Here is a 22,074-nt window from a genome sequence, read left to right as displayed (position 1 = left end):
GAACAACCCCAGCTTCTCCAGTCTATCCACGTAACTAAAGTCCCTCATCCCTGGAATCATTCTAGTAAATCTCTTCTGCACCATTTCTAAGGCCTTCACATCTTTCCTGAAGTGCAGTGCCCAGAATTGGACACAATACTCCTGTTGTGGCCGAAACAGTGTTTTATAAAGGTTCATCATGACTTCCATATTTTTGTACTCTATGCCTCTATTTATAAAGCCCAGGATCCTGTATGCTTTTTTAACCAGTTTCTCAACCTGCCCTGCCACCTTTGACGATTGTTGTGCCCTCTAGTTTATATTGCCTCTCCTCGTTCTTCCTACCAAAATGTATCACTTCGCATTTCTCTGCGTTAAATTTCATCTGCCACGTGTCCACCCATGCCACCGGCTTGTCTATATCCTCCTGATGTCTAACACTATCCTCCTCACTGTTCACTACCCTTCCAAGTTTTGTGTCATCTGCAAATTTGGAAATTGTGCCCTGTACACCCAAGTCCAAGTCTTTAATATATATGAACAAAAGCAGTGGTCCCAGCAATGACCCCTGGGGAACACCACTGTATACCTCCCTCCAGTCCGAAAAACAACCGGTCACCACTACTCTCTGTTTCCTGTCCCTTAGCCAATTCTGTAACATTTTGCTACTGCCCCCTTTATTCCAAGGGCCGCAATCTTGATGATAAGCCTACCGTGCGGCATTTTATCAAAGGCCTTTTGAAAGTCCATATACACAACATCAACTGCCTTTCCCTCATCTACCCTCTCTGTTACCTCAGAAGGTTATGGGTTCAAGTCCCACTCCTGGGGCTTGAGCACAAAATCAAGGCTGACACTCCAGTACAGTACTGGGGGAGTGCTGCACTGTCGGAGGTGCCATCTTTTGGATGAGGCGTTAAACTGAGGCCCTGTCTGCTCTCTCAGGTTGTTGCTAAAGGTCCCATTGCACTCTTTTGAAGAAGAGCAGGGGAGTTTTCCCCGGTGTCCTGGTCAATATTTATCCCTCAACCTACACCTAAAAACAGATTAGCGGGTCAGTATCACATTGCTGTTTGTGGGATCTTTGCTGCGTTTCCTGCATTACAGCAGTGACTACACTTCAAAAAAGTACTAAATTGGCTATAAAGCACTTTGGGATGTCCTGAGGTCGTGAAAGGCGCTATATAAATGCAAGTCTTTCTTTCTTCTAATGATAGTCAAATAAATATTTTTACTTGAATGATTTTATTTTCTATCCTCCTCTTCTGAAGGCAATGATTCCTTCCGGGGTACAACTCTGTTTGGTTATTCGTCATGTGTGAGCTGAGAGAATGAATGTTGTCAACCATAGGGGCATCACAGTGAAGTCTGCATCTGTCCCTCAGTCGACACCCACATATGCAAACTGTCCAAAAGGGATCACGAGACAGCAAGCCTTGGCTGACCTCCCCTTTCCCTGGCCTAGTCTGTGTTGTTGTGGGACCTTAGTGCAACTTACTCTCTAAACTCTAGAATGTCATTTCTATCCATCATTTTCTGAACAAAAACCTCCTCCGACCTCAAATAGGTTAAAAGAAAAAGAGAGCCTTGCATTTATATAGCGCCTTTCACAACCGTAGGGCGTCCCAAAAAGCTTTGCAGCAATTAAGTACTTTTTTGAAGTGTAGTTACTGTTGTAATGTAGGAAAGGCAGCAAGGTCCCACAAACAGCAATGTGATAATGGTCAGCTCATCTGTTTTTCTATTGATGCTGGGCGAGGGATAAACATTGGCCAGGGCACCAGGGACAAATCCCCTGCTCTTCTTCAAAATAGCACCATGAGATTTTTCACATCCACCAGAGAGGGCCTCGGTTCAACAAGGCATCAGCTGAAAGGTGGCACTGCCAACAGTGCAGCACTCCCTCAGTACTGCACTGGTGTGTCAGCCTGGATTTTCTGCTCAAGACTCTGGAGTGGGACTTGAACCTACAACCTTCAATTGCAAAGGCAATAGTGATACCATCAAGCCACAGCTGACTCTGTGACACAGTTACAAGTGTCTGGTACAACGACTGTCGACTGGTCTTTGAATACTATCATCACTCTAATTTTACGACTTTCTCTGATATTACCAAAATCAGCCATTAATATTCGTTCCTCTCTTCGAGTTGATGAAATTTCAACTGAAGACATCAGAGTGCTTTCTGTGTCAGTCAGGAACTCTGTGATCTTCTCACATCTGTTGTTGCGTCTCGCTCGTGGAAATGGTCTCAGTAGATTTTCAAGACTGTCACGTATCCGGCATATAGGCGTGCACTGCAACAACAGATTAAACATGGGAAAAAAGGGGTTAATTTTAAACTATTGCTTCAATTTAATGGTAGGGGGTACAATAGTGCATTGAGGGGAGGTTCATAAGTGCTGTGGGGTGGAGGGGTTTAAACTAATTTGACAGGGAGATGGGCACCAGGATTAAGCGTTAGAAAGGATAAGAAAAGTGCACAAAGGATTGGGAGAGATAGATAGCACTAGATCAAGAAATAGCATGGTAGTAGATGGGACCAGACTAAGAGAGAGTACAAGAAAGTCTAAGATTGGTTTACAGTGCATGTGTGTGAATGCACGAAGTGTGGTAAACAAGGTTGGTGAGCTGCAGGCGCACATAGCCACATGGGAATATGATGCCATAGCGATAACAGAGACCTGGCTCAAAAAAGGGCAGGATTGGGTACTAAATATTCCTGGATACAAGGTGTTCAGGGAAGACAGGGAAGGGAAGAAAGGAGGGGGGTGGCAGAATTGATTAAAGAGAATATTGCAGTGCTGGAGAGAGAGGATATCCTGGAGGGGTCAAGGACAGAATCAATTTGGTTAAACTTAAGAAACAATAAAGGTGCCATTTCACTGCTGGGTGTATTCTATAGGCCACCAACTAGTGGGAAGGAGATAGAGGAGCAAATTTGCAGGGAAATTACAGAGAGATGCAAAAGTCCTTTAGGGAAGGAAATCTGGTATTCTTACCTGATCTGGTCTGGCCTATATGTAACTCCATCCCCACACAGTGTGAGCAATGTGGCTAACTGCCCTCTGACCTGGCCACTCCGCTCTATTAAACCACTACCAATGCAGTGGCTCAAGAAGAAGGCCCATCGCCAACGGGGGATGGACAATAAATGGCGGCCTTGCCAATGACGCCCACATCCCGAGAGTGAATTTAAAAAGAAATTGCATTGCAGTGTCTCAAATAGCCAATAAAATGCAATTCATGACTCCTCAGTGTATTAGTAAAAGTTTAATAATTCACTAATGGAATTCCCACAATGTTGCCAATGGGTGGTTAAGAGCAAGTATAATCTTCATGTGAAGTAGAGGGCCAGGTATAATTGGACCAGGGTGCGCTGATATAATTTGGCCCCAATTTAAAGTGTCGCTATTTTTAAATTTCCGTTACAAATTCCAATGTCTGCATTTATAATAGTGACTTCCTATATAAATGCATCATTAGTACTGCGGAACCTTCACTGGTAGTTTCTTCATTCATTCTCAGGATATGGGCATCGATGGCAAGGCCGGCATTTATTGCCCATCCCTAGTTGCCCCTTGAGAAGGTGGTGATGGGCCTTCTTCTTGAACCGCTGCAGTCCATGTGGTGAAGGTGCTCCCACTGTGCTGTTCGGTTGGGAGTTCCAGGATTTTGACCCAATGACGATGAAGGAACGGCCGATATATGTCCAAGTCGGGATGGTGTGTGTGGCTCGGAGGGGAACTTGGAGGTGATGGTGTTATAGGAACATAGGAATATAGGAACAGGAGTAGGCCATTCAGCCCCTCGTGCCTGCTCCGCCATTTGATAAGATCATGGCTGATCTGTGATCTAACTCCATATAATTGCCTTTGGCCCATACCCCTTAATACCTTTGGTTGCCCAAAAGCTATCTATCTCAGATTTAAATTTAGCAATTGAGCTAGTATCAATTGCCGTTTGCGGAAGAGAGTTCCAAACTTCTACCACCCTTTGTGTGTAGAAACGTTTTCTAATCTCACTCACATCCAATGCATCTGCTGCCCTCGTCCTTCTAGATGGTGGAGGATGCAGGTTTGGGCGATGCTGCCGAAGAAGCAGGGAAGCAGGAAGTAGGGCGTAGGTACAGGATGACATATTTACGTAGGTCTTGAATTTGCAGGGCCTACATCGCAAGTGGGGAGGGGTAATGGATTGAAAGCGACTTGCTCTCACTGGGAACCGCTCTTGCCTATTGTGCACTGCCTTCGCCTCGGATCGAAACAGGGTAAAGGTTGCATTGTGTTGAATGACATCGACCCGATGGACTGTGTAAACATAATGAAGACAGAGATGTGCATCATGTAGGGGATGGGCAAAAGAAGGCATGTCAGTGGACTGCCCTGGGCATGCTTGTATTGTAGGAAGGAATTCTGGGCAAGGGGATAGCGGAGGACATGGACAACCCTGAGAAGGAGGGATTGCAAAGGAAAGCATAAGAGATCACACTCCTGTTAGCTTCTGCAGAGCATGGAGAAGACACACATATGTATCTGCCTACCTTGTCCTTCCTGGTGAAATCATTGAATTTTTTTCAACACTGCGACCAAGTCCTCTGTCCAGTGTTGCTGGCATTCGCTCCATCAGCCACCTCCTCCCATACTCTTTTGCCCACAGCCTTGTGTACCTTTCGGCCATGGCGGAGAAATAGGACTTCCTCCCTCTCCTGAACTTCCTGCTGTACTGTCGATTTCTTCCCAAAAACAGTCGCAAATACCGCCAGACCACCCAGGACAAAACCGTAACAAATACAGCAATTTGACCAAAAACCAAACAGGGTACAAATGCCTTTCAGGTCGGCAGTAGCACCTGAACTTCCTGCCCCATTGCGGGCACGCAGGAAGTCACGGACATCTGGCAGGCTTCTGCTCCACGCAAAATAACCCCAAACTGGAAATGCGGGTTCAATGGGGTCGGACTGGGGAAACGACGTTTTTAGAGCCCTCCACTTGGAAAATTGCAATCAGCAAAGTGCGATGAAGAATGTGTTATGGGAAGGCGGTGAGACCCACTCATGGGAGGTTTGTGCATTTTGTGCTCAAGTCTCGGAGCGGGACTTGAACCCACGAACTTCTGACTCAGGGGCGAGATTGTGCCTCAGCAGTCAAAAATAGCAACCAAACTTCCTGTGAGTGAGCTACACTTCCTTCCCGTAACACGTTCTTTATCGCACTTTGTTGGTTGTATCCTTAGTGTTAGAAAACAGCATATCCTCTGATACGGCGTCATGTAAGGGATGGGAAAAGAAAGACATGTCAATGGACATGCTTGTATTGTGGGAAGGATTGCTGGCAAGGGGAATGATAGAAAATGCACAGTGCAGGACATGGACAACCATGGGAAGGGCAACACTACGTATAAAATCTTCCTGTTCGTCACACTTCTCCATCACATCTCAAGTGTCACGCTTAAATTTCTGTATCACGCTTCAAAGAAAAGTATTAAAAAAAGGAACTCTCCAAGAACAATAAAATACCCGACTAACACCTCTACCGTCTCTTAACTGATATCTGCATGAACACACCAGGGTTTACTTAACAGCGGCACCCTCTTAACTAACCTCCACCTGTCGTCTTTTCTTTACTATTAAATTTGCTGTCTTTAAAGAGGCGCTGCCTCACTTTACTCACTCACTTTTTGAGCACATAATCTCGACTGACACTCCCAGTGCTGCACTGTCGGAGGTGCCGCCTTTCAGATGAGAGGCTAAATCGAGGCCCCATCTGCCCTCTCAGGTGGACGTAAAAGATCTCATGGCTCTAATTCGAAGAAGAGCAGGGGAGTTCTCCCCAATGTCCCAGCCAATATTCATCCCTCAACCAACATCACTAAAACAGATTATCTGGTCATTGCCACACTGCTATCCATATAATGGAGCTGTCCTCCAATGCACAAGTTCTAATACTCCTGAGGGCAGGCAAAGATGATTGAAAGATGGCCGCCGTATGAGTTTCTGAGGAGATTAATGCCTAGACTCGTATATAAATTGAATTAAAGCCTCTCCTTAATTGTCATGAGCCTTTAGCAGCAGACTTAGGAGCTATTTATCCCTCAACCAACAAAACAGATTATCTGGTCATTATCACATTGCTGTTTGTGGGATCTTGCTGTGCGCAAATTGGCTGCCGTGTTTCCTACATTACAACAGTGACTACTCTTCAAAAGTACTTCATTGGCTGTAAAGAGCTTTGGGACGTCCTACGGTTATGAAAGTCGCTTCCTTTACTAACAGAATAATACAATGTATATTATATGGAATAACATGCCTGTCCGTGCGAAAGAGATTAATCATCCAACGGTCCGCGTCCGACTTTGAACAATACGGGCAGACTCCTGAACGTAAGATGCAGGGACTATTTATGGGAATCGGCAGCACTGTTGAACCCAAGAGGTTATCAAAGGCAGACCCGAAGTTTGTAACAACCTCAACTTGGGCTGTGCTGGACTGTAAATCGGAAAAATCTGAACCACTTACCATATGGTCAGACACTGAAGCATTGTAATCACCACCTTCCATCAGGCTATTGACGCAGTACGTTTCGCAGCCTAGGGTAATGAAGGCAGAGATGAGTGTCAAAATGATACCTCCAAAAACATTTTTAAAAATTAATTCTGGGGATACGGGCTTTGCTGGCGAGGTCACCGGGCATGATTTTAACATGGCGGTGGGAAGTCAATGGGTGGGCGAATAGTCGCGTGGGAAACCCGGAAAGATTTTTTTTAAGTGTCAATTTGAGCAATCGCGACTGAATTGAAAGCTCTTAATTTCACTGCCGGGTTTCGCGTCTCCAAGCTCACCCAAATGACGTGCTGGAGACTGGAGTATTGAAAGGGACAGTGCAACCATGGATTCCGAAGGAGAAAGGAGGCCCATGACCAAATGCAGCATCATCGGGCGCAGGCAGCACCCCGTTGCTGCGACTCCTCCCTTGAGTTGCTTCCGGCTGGTGTCAGGAGCAGGAGGGAAGTCCTACACCCGGCTGATAGGTGGAATCGCCCTGCTTCTGCCACCAAGAAGGCGTGGCTGGAGATATCAGAGGAGATTAGCAGCAGGAGCATGGTGGCAAGTGTGTAGCTGCAATGCAGGAAGTGATTCAATGACCTAACCTGTTCAGAAAACATGAGCGCTTTTGGTGATTCACCCACATCCTGTGAAAAGAACCCTCCCTCCCCCAACCTCCTCTCTCACTCTGCCTTGCCAAGCCTGCTCCATCACATCTCTCCTCACACCCAGTTAAGTCTCATCATCAACTTACCTTCACTTTCTATGCACCTCCCCATTTGTGAACCCACCACTCCCACTCACCCCAATCCTGATGCAATGTGATGAATCTGTCTGATAGTCACCCCCTGATGCATCTGCTTCATTGTCAGCCTCACCCAAATCAACGTAGCCATCGGGTGACCCCGTCACCTTCACTCACTCGCACGTCTGTTCTTTCTCCCCTTTATAGGAGAAGAGAACGCAAAATTCAAGGGCGAGGAGTAGAAATGGAGAGGGGCCACCACAAATGGTACACTTGACAGAAGCGGAGGAGGAGGCATTGGAAATAAGTCGCACAGTTGGCATGCCTGGCCGTCGGAGATGGTGAGACTGGCAACCCGCAAACGTGACAGAACTTTAACATCCTTCACACACATTTGGGATGGGCAATAATTGCTGGCCTTGCCAGTGACGCCCACATCCCATGAATGAATTTAAAAAAAGGACCTGATGAATTGACGTTATCAATGATTGACCTCAGTATGCTCATTGGAAAGATTGTAACTTCTTCGATAACGCACCAGTGCAGATACTGGCACTTCGGTGGGTCCTGTTAGACGCATAGTTGGGTTTTCACCTGATGATTCACAATTCACAAAGTGAGCACGAGCAGACGCTGGTGGCAGGGGCAGCTGTGGAGAGTCCGCATCGGGGAGCGAACTCCTCTCCAAGCTCTGCTCAGCTGGACACAGATGCTGAACACCAGCGGGCATCATTGAGAGTGCCCCACAATAGCGGATCAGATGGAGGAGTCCAAGTCCACCGCTAGTGGATTGGTGTCGAAGGTAAGAGCAGGAATGTCATCGATGGGGAGAGTGGCCGCCAACATTGAGCTTCAAGCACGGCTCTCAAATGAGCCCAGGCAGGACATGAGAACAACCGCGCAGACTCTGGATGCCAACATGTCTGCCGTCTTAAACAGGCAGACAGAAACTTCAGCCATGGCCTTAGAAACCAGCACATCTGCTCACCAGCCTGCTGTCCAGTGGAGTGGTGGGAGTGATGCTGCGCTGGCCCAAGAGAGGGATGATAGCGAAAGGGGACATGGAAGTGGGGACTCCACTCAAAGCGCTCCCACCTCTCACATGTTGCCTCCCCCCAACCAGTACCCGCAACACTGCATCCTCTCCAGGTGGCCGAGTCTGCCCCTGCACAGGTGCAGGTGGAGCAGTCTTTGGCGGGGCCCTCAAGGGCTCCAAAACCCAGAGGTCGTGGGCCCAAAGCATCTCGGCAGTCAGTCTTGCCACTACCTCTGCTGAAGCCATAGGGGATGCACCATGTAGAAGCACTAGGAAGAGGAAGGCCAAGGTTTTGTCATCACCAAGGGTATGCACAAGGGTGTCTGACAGAATGTCGTGCTTTTCATTTATATTTGTTTTTTGCTAAATGCACATTAAATGTTATAATTCTCACCACCACTGCCACATTTTGTCCATTCTTGAGTCCCTTTTGTGAAAGTGCCCTTTCATGTGCTTCATCATGAACGACAGGACATGATGCCAGCCATGGGTATATGAGTGACTGTATGAATGTTTTGTGCAAATGGAAGGGGAAAGAGGGGCTGGTGTTGGTGGTTGTTCCAGGGGACCTGAGTAGTTCACTATCTTCAAATTTGCAGATCTCATTATGAGAACCTGTTAGATATGAGTGAATCCTGGGCATCACGAGCAGCCATGTGTGCTGCTGCTCTTGTGATGGGATCCCCATCTTCATCCTCCTTCTCATCATCATCCTCCTCTTCAATGTTGCTGACAGATGCGGATGCTTCACGAGCGCTTTCGAGCTCCTCCACCTGTAACCCTCTCTGCTGAGCGATGTTGTGCAGGACGCAACACACGGCTATTATTCTGTACACCCTCGCTGGTGAGTACTGAAGAACTCCCCCAGATCGATCCAGGCACCTGAAGGACGTCTTCAGCATTCCTATGGCTTGTTCAATGACAGACCTGGTGGTGATGTGACTGTCGTTGTACCTGCTGCTGTGCCTCGCTGGTGGAGCTTCTCATGGGTGTCATGAGCCACGTCTTCAGGGGGTATCCTTTGTCTCCAAGGAACCAGCCCTTGTCTTGTGTGTGGAAGAGAGCCGGGATGTTGGACTCATGAAAAATGAAGGAACCATGGCAGCTGCCAGGGAATCTGGCACACACCTGCAGAAACCTCCTCCATTAGTCACAAACCAGCTGTGCATTGGTGGACTGATATCCCTTTTGGTTGATGAACAGTCCTGGTTCATGTGGAGGTCCTCGGATTGCTACGTGTGTCCAATCAATTGCTCCCTGCCCCCGTGGGAAACCAGCCAGAGAGTGGAAACCCACTGCCCTCTCAGTCTGGCTGATGTCATCGCAGGGGAAGTTGACGCAGTCAGATGGCCTGTCAAACAAGCCATCCATGACCTGTCATATATACTTACGTGCAGACGACTGAGAGACTCTGGTGATGTCACCGTTGGCGCCTTGGAGGGATCTGGAGGTGAAGAAATTGAGGGCGGTGGTGACTTTGAGTGCGACGGGCAATGTGTGGTCACCAGGCCCAGTCGGGAGCAGCACTGCATGAAGGAGCATGCAGATGTCTAGAACATAAGAATTAGTCCATATGGCCCCTCGAGCCTGCTCCGCCATTCAATCAGATCATGGCTGATCTTCGACCTCAACTCCACTTTCCCGCCTGATCCACATATTCCTTGATTCCCCTAAAATACCATCTTATCCAGAAGGGGGTCAAACCCGCGACTTGAGCAGTCCTTTAGATCATTAATCTAACGCTCTCCCAACTGAGCTAGTTCGGCAACACCTGGTGCGATCTGCGACCATCTGATGAATCAATCTCAGCCTCAGGCACTGCTCCTCAGAGAGGCCCGGGAAGCTCAGCCTCTGCCTGTAGACCCTCTCACGTGGGTAGTGCCTCCTGCGGCCTCGGCCCCTGCGTTGGCAACCCCCCCCTTCTCTTCTCCAGGTCCTTGTGGCGCACTTCTGTCTTGCACACCTGCAACTCCCAGAACGGCACGCAGTGCCTGCCGCGGATGGTGACGGGCCTCCTCCTCAGATGAAGAATAAATCCACTGTGGCCCCCAAGCCTGATCATTTGGGTTGCAACCGCAACCCAGTTTTATGTCCAGGTATAACGTCAGCGTGTAAAAGTACAGGCTTCCCACTGGGAATGAAAAGTCCAAACATTTTGCGGTTGCGACCCAAAAAAAATAACTATTTTCAACTCCATCTCGCCCCCAACCCACCCGTTCTTGGGGTTTAAAATCACGCCCATGTTCTTTCTTCTTACTAGATACATAATAATAAAATGAAATCATTCACAGGCCTCAACAGGAATCATGTGTTAGGGGTATAGCATTTCACTCCATCATCTATCGATGTTATATTAAAAATTCTATGTAGGGCAGATACTCCATTGAAAACTGCTATGTAAACATTTCCTATGGGAGCTTCAGTGTTAAAATCTCAACATTTACCTGTAACTATTATCTGTCACAGCACAAGGTGATATTCTAATGGGAATTCCAGTGTTAAATGACAATCCCGTCCTGTCACTATTACCTGTCCTGCCAATAGATGGTCTTCTAATGGGAACTGCAATGTTATTCTGACCACTGCCCCTTAACTGCTCCTTGTCACACCTACATGTGGTACCGTGCAATTCGCAATATCGACACAAGGCCCGGTACAGCAACAGAAGGTGAGGGGGGGCATTTCTTCCAAATACCCCCTATGCTGACATCAGAAGAGAAGGTAGGACGGTCAAGTGATATATTGGCTTTGGAGGGGGGGATGCAGGGCAGAATGATACCTGGGCTAAAAGGCTTAAATTATGAGGACAGGTTGCATAGACTAGGCTTGTATTCCCTTGAGTATAGAAAATTAAGGGGTGATCTAATTGAGGTGTTTAAGATGATTAAAGGATTTGATAGGGTAGATGGAGTGAAACTATTTCCGCCGGGGGGGAGAGTCCAGAACAAGGGGGCATGACCTTAAAATTAGAGTTCGGCCGTTCAGGGGTGATGTCAGGAAGTCACTTCTTCACACAAAGGGTAGTGGACTCACTAACATGACTCACTCCCTAGCTTTCTAGATCTATGGAAGGTGCCTTTTCAAGGCCAGAGCTAACAGAGACAGCTTTGTGGCCTCTCCTTGTCAGCTAAAACACTGTCTGACTGGAATCCCTTTTACCCCTAACCGAACATTGCTAACAGAAACTACCTTAAAAGCTAAAGTCAATATAAAGAATTTAACCCAAGATCCACCAATTTGTGTCTTGAGGGTGACAGGTATCTCAGACCAAAATAGCACTGTCTGTCTGACTATTCCTCTGTGCCACCCTCTATATCAATGCCACCTTACACTGGATCTTATTTTTTGAATGGGCCCCAATTGCAAGATTTGCATTTTCCGCCCAGCATTAGTTCATAGGAACGTAGAATCGTAGAATCATAGAATGATTACAGCACAGGAGGAGGCCATTCGGCCCATCGAGCCCGTGGCAGCCCTTCGTAAGAGCAATCCAGTTAGTCCCATTCCTGCGCACTTTCCCCTTATTTCCCTCAAGCATTTATCCAATTCCTTTTTGGAAGCCACAATTGAATCTGCCTCCACCACCCTTTCAGGCAGTGCATTCCAGATCATAACTACTCGCTGTGTAAAAAAGTTTTTCCTCATGTCGCCTTTGGTTCTTTTGCCAATCACCTTAAATCTGTGTCCTCTGGTTCTCAACACTTCCGCCAATGGGAACAGTTTCTCTCTATTTACTTTATCTAAACCCTTCATGATTTTGAACACTTCCGTCAAATCTCTCCTCAACCTTCTCTGCTCTAAGGAGAACAATCCCAGCTTCTCCAGTCTATCCACGTAACCGAAGACCTTCATCCCTGGATACATTCTAACAAATCTTTTCTGCACCCTCTCTAAGGCCTTCACATCCTTCCTAAAGTGCGGTGCCCAGAATTGGACACAATACTCCAGTTGTGGCCGAACCAGTGTTTTATAAAGGTTCATCATGACTTCCTTGCTTTTATACTCTATGTCTCTATTTATAAAGCCCAGGATCACGTATGCTTTTTTAACTGTTTTCTCAACCTGTCCTGCCGCCTTCAAAGATTTGTGCACATATACCCCCAGATCGCTCTGTTCCTGCACCCCCTTTAGAATTGTAGCGTTTAGTTTATATTGTCTCTCTTCGTTCTTCCTGCCAAAATGTATCACTTCGCACTTCTCTGCATTAAATTTCATCTGCCATGTGTCCCCCCCATTCCACCAGCCTGTCTAGGTCACCTTGAAGTCTATTACTATCCTCCTCATTGTTTACAACACTTCCAAGTTTTGTGTCATCTGCAAATTTTGAAATTGTGCCCTGTACACCCAAGTCCAAGTCATTAATATATATCAAGAAAAGCAGTGGTCCCAGTACTGACCCCTGGGGAACACCACTGTATACCTCCCTCCAGTCTGAAAAACAACTGTTCACCACTACTCTCTGTATCCTGTCACTTAGCCAATTTTGTATCCGTGCTGCCACTGCCCCCTTTATTCCATGGGCTTCAATTTTGATGACAAGCCTATTATGCGGCACTTTATCAAACGCATTTTGAAAGTCCATATACACCACATCAACCGCATTGCCCTCATCAACCCTCTCTGCTACCTCATCAAAAAACTCAATCAAGTTAGTTAAACACGATTTGCCTTTAACAAATCTGTGCTGGCTTTCCTTTATTAATCCACACTTGTCCAAGTGACTATTAATTCTGTCCCGGATTATCGTTTCTAAAAGCTTCCCCGCCACCAAGGTTAAACTGACTGGCCTATAGTTGCTGGGTTTATCCTTACACCCTTTTTTGAACAAGGGTGTAACATTTGCAATTCTCCAGTCCTCTGGCACCACCCCCGTATCTACGGATGTTTGGAAGATTATGGCCAGTACCTCCACAATTTCCCCCCTTACTTCCCTCAGCAACCTAGGATGCATCCCATCCTGACCTTAAGTATGACTTTAAGTATAGCCAGACTTTTTAGTACCTCCTCTTTATCAATTTTTAGTCCATCCAGTATCTCAACTACCTCCTCTTTTACTGTGACTTTGGCAGCATCTTCTTCCTTGTTAAAGACAGATGCAAAGTATTAATTTAGTTCCTCTGCCTCCATGCGAAGATCTCCTTTTTGGTCTCTAATAGGCTCCACCCCTCCTCTTACTACACGTTTACTATTTATATGCCGATAGAAGACTTTTAGATTCCCTTTTAGGTTAGCCACCAGTCTACTCTCATACTCTCTGTTTGCCTCTCTTATTTCCTTTTACACTTCCGTTTTGTACTTTCTATATTCAGCCTGGTTCTCACTTGTATTATCAACCTGGTATTTGTCATACGCCAACTTTTTCTGCTTCATCTTACTCGCTATCTCTTTCACCATCCAGGGAGCTCTGGCTTTGGTTGCCCTCCCTTTTCCCTTCGTGGGAATGTACCTAAACTGTACCCAAACCATCTCCTCTTTAAAGGCTGCCCATTGTTCGATTACAGTTTTGCCTGCCAATCTTTGATTCCAATTTACCCGGGCCAGATCCGTTCTCAACCCACTGTAATTGGCCCTCCTCCAATTGTGTATTTTTACTCTAGATTGCTCCTTGTTCTTTTCCATAACTAAACTAAACCTTATGATATTATGATCACTGTTCCCTAAATGTTCCCCCACTGACACTTGCTCCAATTGACCCGCCTCATTCCCCAGAACCAGATCCAGCGATGCCTCCTTCCTCGTTGGGCCGGAAACATACTGATCAAGAAAGTTCTCCTGCACACACTTAAGAAATTCCTCCCCCTCTTTGCCCTTTACACTATTACTATCCCACTCTATGGTTCTTGCATCTCTCTGTAATTTCCCTGCAAATTTGCTCCTCTATATCCTTCCCATTAATTGGTGGCCTATAGAATACACCCAGTAGTGTAATGGCACCTTTATTGCTTCTTAACTCTAACCAAATAGATTCTGTCCTTGACCCCTCCAGGACATCTTCTCTCTCCAGCACTGCAATATTCTCCTTAATCAATACTGCCACCACCCCCCTCCTTTTTTTCCTTCACTATCTTTCCTGAACACCTTGTATCCAGGAATATTTGGTAACCAATCCTGTCCTTTTTTGAGCCAGGTCTCCGTTATCACCCCGACATCATATTCCCATGTGGTTATTTACGCCTGCAGCTCAGCGACCTTATTTACCACACTTCCTGCGTTTGCACACGTGCACTCTGAACCTATCTTAGACCTTCTCCTATTCTCTCTCAGTCTGATCCCACCTAATACTGTACTATTTCTTACTCTAGTGCTATCTGCCTCTCCCAATCCTTTGTGCGCCTTGTTTCTCCTTTCTAATGCTACATCCTGGTACCCATCCCCCTGCCAAATTAGTTTAAACCCTCCCCCACCTCACTAGTAAACCTCTCCGTGAGGACATTGGTCCCAGCATTGTTGAGCCCATCTTGAACAGGTCCCTCCTGCCCTAGAACTGGTCCCAATGACCCAAGAATCTGAAGTCCTCCCTCTTGCACCATGTTTCTAGCCATGTATTAACCTGCCTTATCTTCCTATTTCTATACTCACTAGCGCGTGGCACTGGGAGTAATCCAGAGATTAGTACCTTTGAGGTCCTGCTTTTTAACTTCCTCCCTGGCTCCTGAAACTCTAGCCGCAGGACCTTATCCCTTTCCTTTTTGGTTGGCACCACGACTTCTGGCTATTCTCCTTCCCCCTGAAGAATGTTCTGCACCCTCTCAGTGATGTTCTTTACCCTGGCACCAGGGAGGCAACACACCGTGCGGGACTCACGTCAACGGTCACAGAAACGCCTGTCTGTCCCCCCTGACTATCGAATCCCCTGTGACTACTGCATTTCTCCACTTCACTGTGCCCCCCACCCCCGTGCAGTCCTTTGCCCCACGGTGCCACGCTCAGGACTGCACTCCTTCGAGGTGTCGTCGCCCTCACTGGTATCCAACGCTGAATACTGGTTTGAGAGTGCCACACACCCAGAAGATTCCTGCACTGCCTGCCTGCCTCTTCCTAGCCTATCGGGCGGCCGCCCACTTGCTATCCTGAACTATTTGTGACTGCGGGGTGACCACCTCCTGGAACGTATGATCCAGGATACTTTCAGCCTCCCTTATGCTCTGCAGGGTCTCCAGCCCCCCCCTCAAGCTCAGAAACCCTCAGCTTGAGCTCGAGCAACTGGAGGCATTTCCTGCACATGTGGCCGTCCAGGACACGTGAAGGGTCCTGAAGTTCTCACATGGAGCATGAATTGCAGGCAATGGGTCTCAGCTGCCCAGCCATTATAGTTAGAAGCCTTTTTTTTTACTAAACTCCGTTTAGATACTCGATTATTATTAATTTACTTCCTGTTTACTTACCCCGATTAATCTATCCTTTTATTCCGTGTTTCTCAGAGCTCCTCCTCTCTTGTTCACTGTCCTTCCCCCTCTACGCCTCATGTCCCCCTCTCACCAAATTATCAAGTTCCCACTCGGTTCTCAATGCGCTCTGTGCTTCAGCTGATAACCTTCTACCTTATACATCCTTTGAGAACAGAAGTTACAGGCCATTCAGCCCTTCGAGCCTGCTCCACCATTCAATTAGATCATGGTTGATCTGGACCTCAACTCCATTTTCTCACCTTAGATCCTTATCCCTTGATGCCCTTACCGAACAAAAATCTAGCGATCTCAGTCTTGATAGCTTTTTGGGGGAAAGAGTTCCAGATTTCCACTACCCTTTGTGTGAAAAACTGCTTCCTGATTTCCCTCCTAAATGGCCTGGCTCTAATTTTACGATTGCTTTGTTCTTGATTCCCCCAATGAGGAAATAATTTCTCCGTATCTACCCTATCGAATCCATTCAACATTTTAAACACTTCAATCAGATCACCCCTCAATCTTCTAAACTCAAGCGAATACAAGCCAAGTTTATGTAACCTGTCCTCATCATTTAACCCTCTAAGTCCCGGTATCATTCTTACATATATGAAGGATGGAACACTAAAGAGTATTTTTTGTCAAAATCTGTGGTTTATAGACCAGGCCTTACCTGTACAATTTCCATTAGATTCTTTGCATTCGGGATTGAAGGCCTCAGTAGAAGCTTTACATTGATCTCCAAGTTTGCAGAGAAACATCACTGGAAGAAAAGAAAGAACCTTAGAAAAATGGCACCTGAGTAATCATTTATTAAAGAGTAACTTTATATTGAGGGCGCTGAGAAGCAAATTGTACCCCTGATGTTCCCAGCTCAGATGGCAAGTAAAATTCCCTCTCCACCCAGTCGCAGAAGGCCATGGAATGTTGGACCATTGTGACTTCTTCCATTGCCGCACATCATCAATGTCGGCACTCTCTGCCACTCTCTGTTGTGCCAAACTGTAGAGAGCTTGATGTCCTGGTCCTGGTCCTGGTCCTGGTCCCTGCTGTCTCACTGTGCTGAAATCAACAATCTTCGCACCTTCTCCTCTGCAAGAAATACGATTTCCAGACCAAATCATAATCATGTATCCCATCCTGCAAAGCTTCAGACACTTGGCTAAAAAGCCTCGGGCCTGTGAGAACGCAAAGGGAGCCAGCGTTCCACAGGAAATAATATGCCCGACACCAAGTCATCAGGCAAAGTGATTGGGAATATTGCAGAGACAATAAAAATGTGAAACAGGCACATTGAAGACGAAGGGGGGAAAGTTCGTTAAGGGCCGTTTTCGGGCGGGGGCAGCGTGAGGCTCCGATGGCCCCAATGCAGGCACGTGAACTTTGTGCTGCCTGCTACTTATCATGAAATCTCCATGCAGCCAGCGCTACCCGCGCTGCTGAGAGGCTGCACTGGAGAATGAGGAAGTTGGAAATGGGCCGTGCACAGCGCACGTCATCAGCAGCCTGCACCTCCCAAAGGTGCAGGTGCACATTTCAAATGGCAGGTACACAACTTACTTGGAGAAGGGAAAGATGGCCATGAGGATAGCAGGACCTGTACGAGAGAGGGCTTCACGCTTCTCCGATGTTGCTCTGGAGGCCCTGGTGGAAGGGGTGGCGAAAGGAGGGCCAACATGTACCCGCAGGGTGGCCGGAGACCTTCCAGACTACAGCTCCGCAGGCATTGGCAGGCTGTGGCGCAGGAAGTCAACACCAGGAGCATCGCACTATGCACATGGATGCAGTGCCGAAATAAGTTCAATGATTTGACACGAGTGGTCAAGGTGAGTGAACGCAGGTGTCAAGTGGCACATGCTACCAACTGCTCCACGCATCACACTCCCCGTCACCCACTCACCAACAAACGCTGCCATCCATACGCAATGCTACACTCGACATGCTGCATCTCACCCGCACATAGTACCACACTTGCAGGCCACACAACCACCACTCATAGGTCACACAAACTGGCAGCTATTCGACCACGACAGGAACATCACCCACACACATTGCAGGATACTCACTGACACATTGTCCTCTGTCTTGCAGGAGAAGGTGGCGCGTAACAACTGGCAGCAGGAAAGACCTGAGGGTGGACGGGCACATTTACACGTCCTCACCCACCCCAGAGGAGACGGTGCTTCGGATCATTGGGCGGGCCATTGCTGCAGCCGTCACAACATGCCGGGCTGGAGGTTCCGATGAAGGGGGTCTCTGCATATCTAATGCTCCTTCTCCTTTTCCACATCTCCCTCCACCCATAATCTTTTCTGACTCACGTGCTGCAGATGCTGTCAGCACGCAGGGCTTACTTGCTCCTCTCCCCACTCCACGACTCAACCTGTTTCCCTTTGTCATTGCAGATACCCAAGAACACGTGGTGGTACCGTCCGAGGAGGAGCAGGAGGAGGACACTGAAGCCACACCGTCACTCAATCTGTCACTTTTTTTTTATTCGTTCATGGGATGTGGGCGTCGCTGGCGAGGCCAGCATTTATTGCCCATCCCTAATTGCCCTTGAGAAGGTGGTGGTGAGCCGCCTTCTTGAACCGCTGCAGTCCGTGTGGTGAAGGTTCTCCCACAGTGCTGTTAGGAAGGGAGTTCCAGGATTTTGACCCAGCGACGATGAAGGAACGGAGATATATTTCCAAGTCGGGATGGTGTGTGACTTGAAGGGGAACGTGCAGGTGGTGTTGTTCCCATGTGCCTGCTGCTCTTGTCCTTCTAGGTGGTAAAAGTCACAGGTTTGGGAGGTGCTGTCGATGAAGCCTTGGCGAGTTGCTGCAGTGCATCCTGTGGATGGTGCACACTGCAGCCACTGTGCGCCGGTGGTGAAGGGAGTGAATGTTTAGGGTGGTGGATGGGGTGCCAATCAAGCAGGCTGCTTTGTCCTGGATGGTGTCAAGCTTCTTGAGTGTTGTTGGAGCTGCACACATCCAGGCAAGTGGACAGTATTCCATCACACTCCTGACTTGTGCCTTGTAGATGGTGGAAAGGCTTTGGGGAGTCAGGAGGTGAGTCACTTCAGCACTACAGCCGGGATGTTGTCGGGGCCCATAGCCTTTGCTGTATCCAGTGCACTCAGCCATTTCTTGATATCATGGACTCCGGCATCATTGAGGATGGGGATGTTTATAGAGACTTCTCCTCCCATCATGACTGGATATGGCAGGACTGCAGAGCTTTGATCTGATCCGTTGGTTGTGGAATCGCTTAGCTCTGTCTATAGCATGTTGCTTCTGCTGTTTAGCATGCATGTAGTCCTGAGTTTTAGCTTCACCAGTTTGGCACCTCATTTTTAGGTAAGCCTGGTGCTGCTCCTGGCATGCTCTTCTACACTCCTCATTGAACCAGGTTGATCCTCTGGCTTGTTGGTAATGGTGGAGTGAGGAATATGCCGGGCCATGAGGTTACTTGCTTCCATAAGCTCAGAGACTGACACTGCGTGTCCTTTAGTGGTTAGATTAGAGGAGGGACCTGCACTTGGTGAGGCACCGAGCACAAGTACGCAGGAGACAGGGCGGGGGGAGCGGCTACCACAGGTGCCAGCTCGCCGGAGGGCAAGATCGTTCACTAATTCTGTTGCAGAGGCGTCAGATGAGGACTTCGATGGGCCAGGCTACAGAAGACGGCTGATGGACATACCCCACCAAATGCTTGGGGCACTGGAAATCCTGCCAGAACGCCTGTGCACAATGAGAAGGAGCATGGCAGAGTCCAGTACCAACTTTGCGCAGAGCTTGCAGCCCATCCTTTCCAACATGGAACGGGTGGTCACCTCCATCAGCACACCCGTTGTACCCACCATGATGCAGTGTCTGATGACTGATGTCACAGCTTCCATTGCAGCACAAACATCTGCCATCCAAGGTCTCACTGCTGCATTTTGGAGCTCAGACGGCTGCCTGGGAAGCTCAGACTGCTGCTATCATGGGTCTGGAGACCACTGTGGAACGGGGCTTCCTGGGTGTCACAGCACTCCAGCAATCCGTTCTCCAGCTGATCACCAGGAGAGCTGAGGCGCCACCCCAGGAGAGTGGCAGTGGCGCCATGGCAGTCGGACCTGCTGTCCTCTCTCAGGACTACAACCTTCCTGCTCACACCCCTGCCACTCCGCCCCTGTTGTTGCCTATCGGCCAGCCAGGCCAGACTGCTGCAGCCCATGCTGCGATGGTGCAGTCTGAAGCCGGGCCCTCCCGGCCCAGAGCTGCTCGAGGTCGTCCTCCACGGCCATCTGGACGTTCCTCCATTGAAGGCCAGCAGCCTCCCACCACCCATGCTCCAGCCACTAGGGAAGCACCTCGTAGGAGCACTAGGATAGGTAAAGGCACACGATCAATAGTCACTGGGGGAATGCACAAGGGTGAATAGTTCTGTTATGTTTGCATAATTTCATTTATTCATTGATAAATGAAACTTTGATTTCACATTTGGTGATGGTTTTTATTTATGCAATGAGCTGAGAGGGACACCAATGTGTAATCAGATGGAGGGCGATTTGATTGCCTTGTGGGAGTGGACCTGGTCACAGACTAATCCTGTTATGTTAATTGCAGGAGTTTTGTTCAGATAATTAGGTAACTTTTATGATTGGCATAAACAGGATGAGACATCTTGAATATCTGCATCCGAACAATCAAAATACAGAGAAAGAGAAGGACATGTTCCCCCCCCACACCATAAGATAGATAGAATGGACAACAGTTAACACCATAGAATGGATAAAGATGTTTGAAACAATGGGCATTCTGTGGGGAGGGGGGGTGTCCTGGACAGATGACGCCATGGGACTAATGTTGTTAAGCTACCACAAGCAAACATGCTTCAGAAAGATATATAAACTGAGGCACTGCCCCACAATAGTGAGAAGCCATTTCTCAGGACGGGCGGAGTCCGCGCCGACTCTAAGCAAGAGCAATCCAGCTACTCCCATTCCCCCGCCCTATCCCTGAAACCCTGCAAATTTTTTCCTTTCAAGTACTTATCCAGTTCCCTTTTGAAGGCCACAATTGAATCTGCCTCCACCACCGAACTATGAACAAAACTCGCCCTGAAAGTTCAGTCTAATTTCCCTTTTTTAAGAATTAATTACTGCCGGCAGTGAAAATTAAATATTACAAGTATGGAATCTCATTCCTTCAGGTTTCAATTGTTAGAGATTTCTTTTTCAATTGAAAATTTAATTTCCTTTTTACTTTTTCTTTCTGTCTCTTTTCTCTCTCTCTCTCTTAATCGAATCTCTCTTTCCCTCTCTGTTTCTCTTTCTGTCCTTGATTTGACATTGGCTTCGCCCACTAGAGAGGTAGGTACAGGTATCTCTACACAGAGGTACAAGCACTGACAAGGCAAGAACACACATGGCCACATCAGTATAATTAACACAAGGAGACACTTTTCACCTAGTCTCAGATACGCATCAAGTAGAATGGTTAAAACTCTGAGGATTATGAAAAATGGATGCGAGAAACCAATGGAATTATAATTCATAAATAGAATTAGAGAGGAGAAAGGGAGAGGAGAGTTAGGCTGAACAATCTCACTTTGTATCTGGTATATGAGGGCTTGTCAAACTTACCGAGCAAGAAGGAGAATCGACTGGATTCCATGAATACAGAGTATCGTCCTCTCTTCACATTAAACAGTAGAAGTCTTGTAGGGAGCAGTAGCAACGCCCTCTCTCACATTATGGCCACACACTGCTCTTGGACTGCGGTTACCTGCACTGCTCAATGTACGCCCCTCACAGGCAGCTCTTCCGTCACTGACTGCCTCCCTTTATAGATTAGACAGTCTTGATTGTGGCTAAGGTTTCTTGCCCTGCTGATCTGACACTTCCGACTCTGCCTCAGAAAGTGCATCGAGTTAAAGGGGGAGGTGCTGTGATGACGAATTCAGGCTCAGAAATGCATCTATGAGGAACTATGATTGATGAGGCACATTTTATTATGGCAGTGTTCTTTTGAAATCGCAAAGGGAGGGTCTTCACTAAATGAAACAGGCGGTGCGTTACCTCACTGGAAATAATCAATCCCACCCCAAGCAGATCCCACCTGCACTATAACAGTTTCTCAGGGGTAGAAATTGGGTTTAATTTTGCAAACCAACGTCCCACACCCAAAGGACTATTTTCAGCTATCTCTGGTAGCCGCCTATATCAGGCGTTAGGCCCCTTGCATATCGAAATGAGCGGCTTAATGCCAGTTTAGGCCCCCTTGCTAAAATTGGATACCAATGGGCGGAGATGGAGCCTGCCCTGTTTTAAAAATGTTTAAATTCTAAAGTCGTCCCTGTGGAGCAGGAGAAGCCCCTCCCGGTCATTGATGCTCCACCCCCTCCCAGGACT

The 22,074-nt window shown here is 47.6% G+C and overlaps 1 protein-coding gene across 1 annotated transcript in view; it reads right to left on the bottom strand.

Moving 5' to 3' along the window:
• The window catches only part of LOC137304522 (adhesion G protein-coupled receptor L3-like), a 44,152-nt gene extending 22,634 nt beyond the window's left edge, over positions 1-21,518 (bottom strand). The window contains exons 1-4 of the mRNA XM_067973159.1: positions 21,307-21,518; positions 16,363-16,452; positions 6,497-6,567; positions 2,093-2,276 (exon numbers count right to left, since the gene is read on the bottom strand). Coding sequence (XP_067829260.1) covers positions 2,093-2,276; positions 6,497-6,567; positions 16,363-16,452; positions 21,307-21,337 — 376 coding nt within the window. The 5' untranslated portion in view covers positions 21,338-21,518. The remainder of the gene's footprint in view (positions 1-2,092; positions 2,277-6,496; positions 6,568-16,362; positions 16,453-21,306) is intronic.
• Positions 21,519-22,074: the final 556 nt, after the last annotated feature.

Source organism: Heptranchias perlo, chromosome 37, assembly GCF_035084215.1.
Source record: "Heptranchias perlo isolate sHepPer1 chromosome 37, sHepPer1.hap1, whole genome shotgun sequence".
Taxonomy (NCBI): domain Eukaryota; kingdom Metazoa; phylum Chordata; class Chondrichthyes; order Hexanchiformes; family Hexanchidae; genus Heptranchias; species Heptranchias perlo.
The sequence above is the reverse complement of the archived record's forward strand: the minus strand, read 5'-3'. Positions and strand labels throughout refer to the sequence as shown.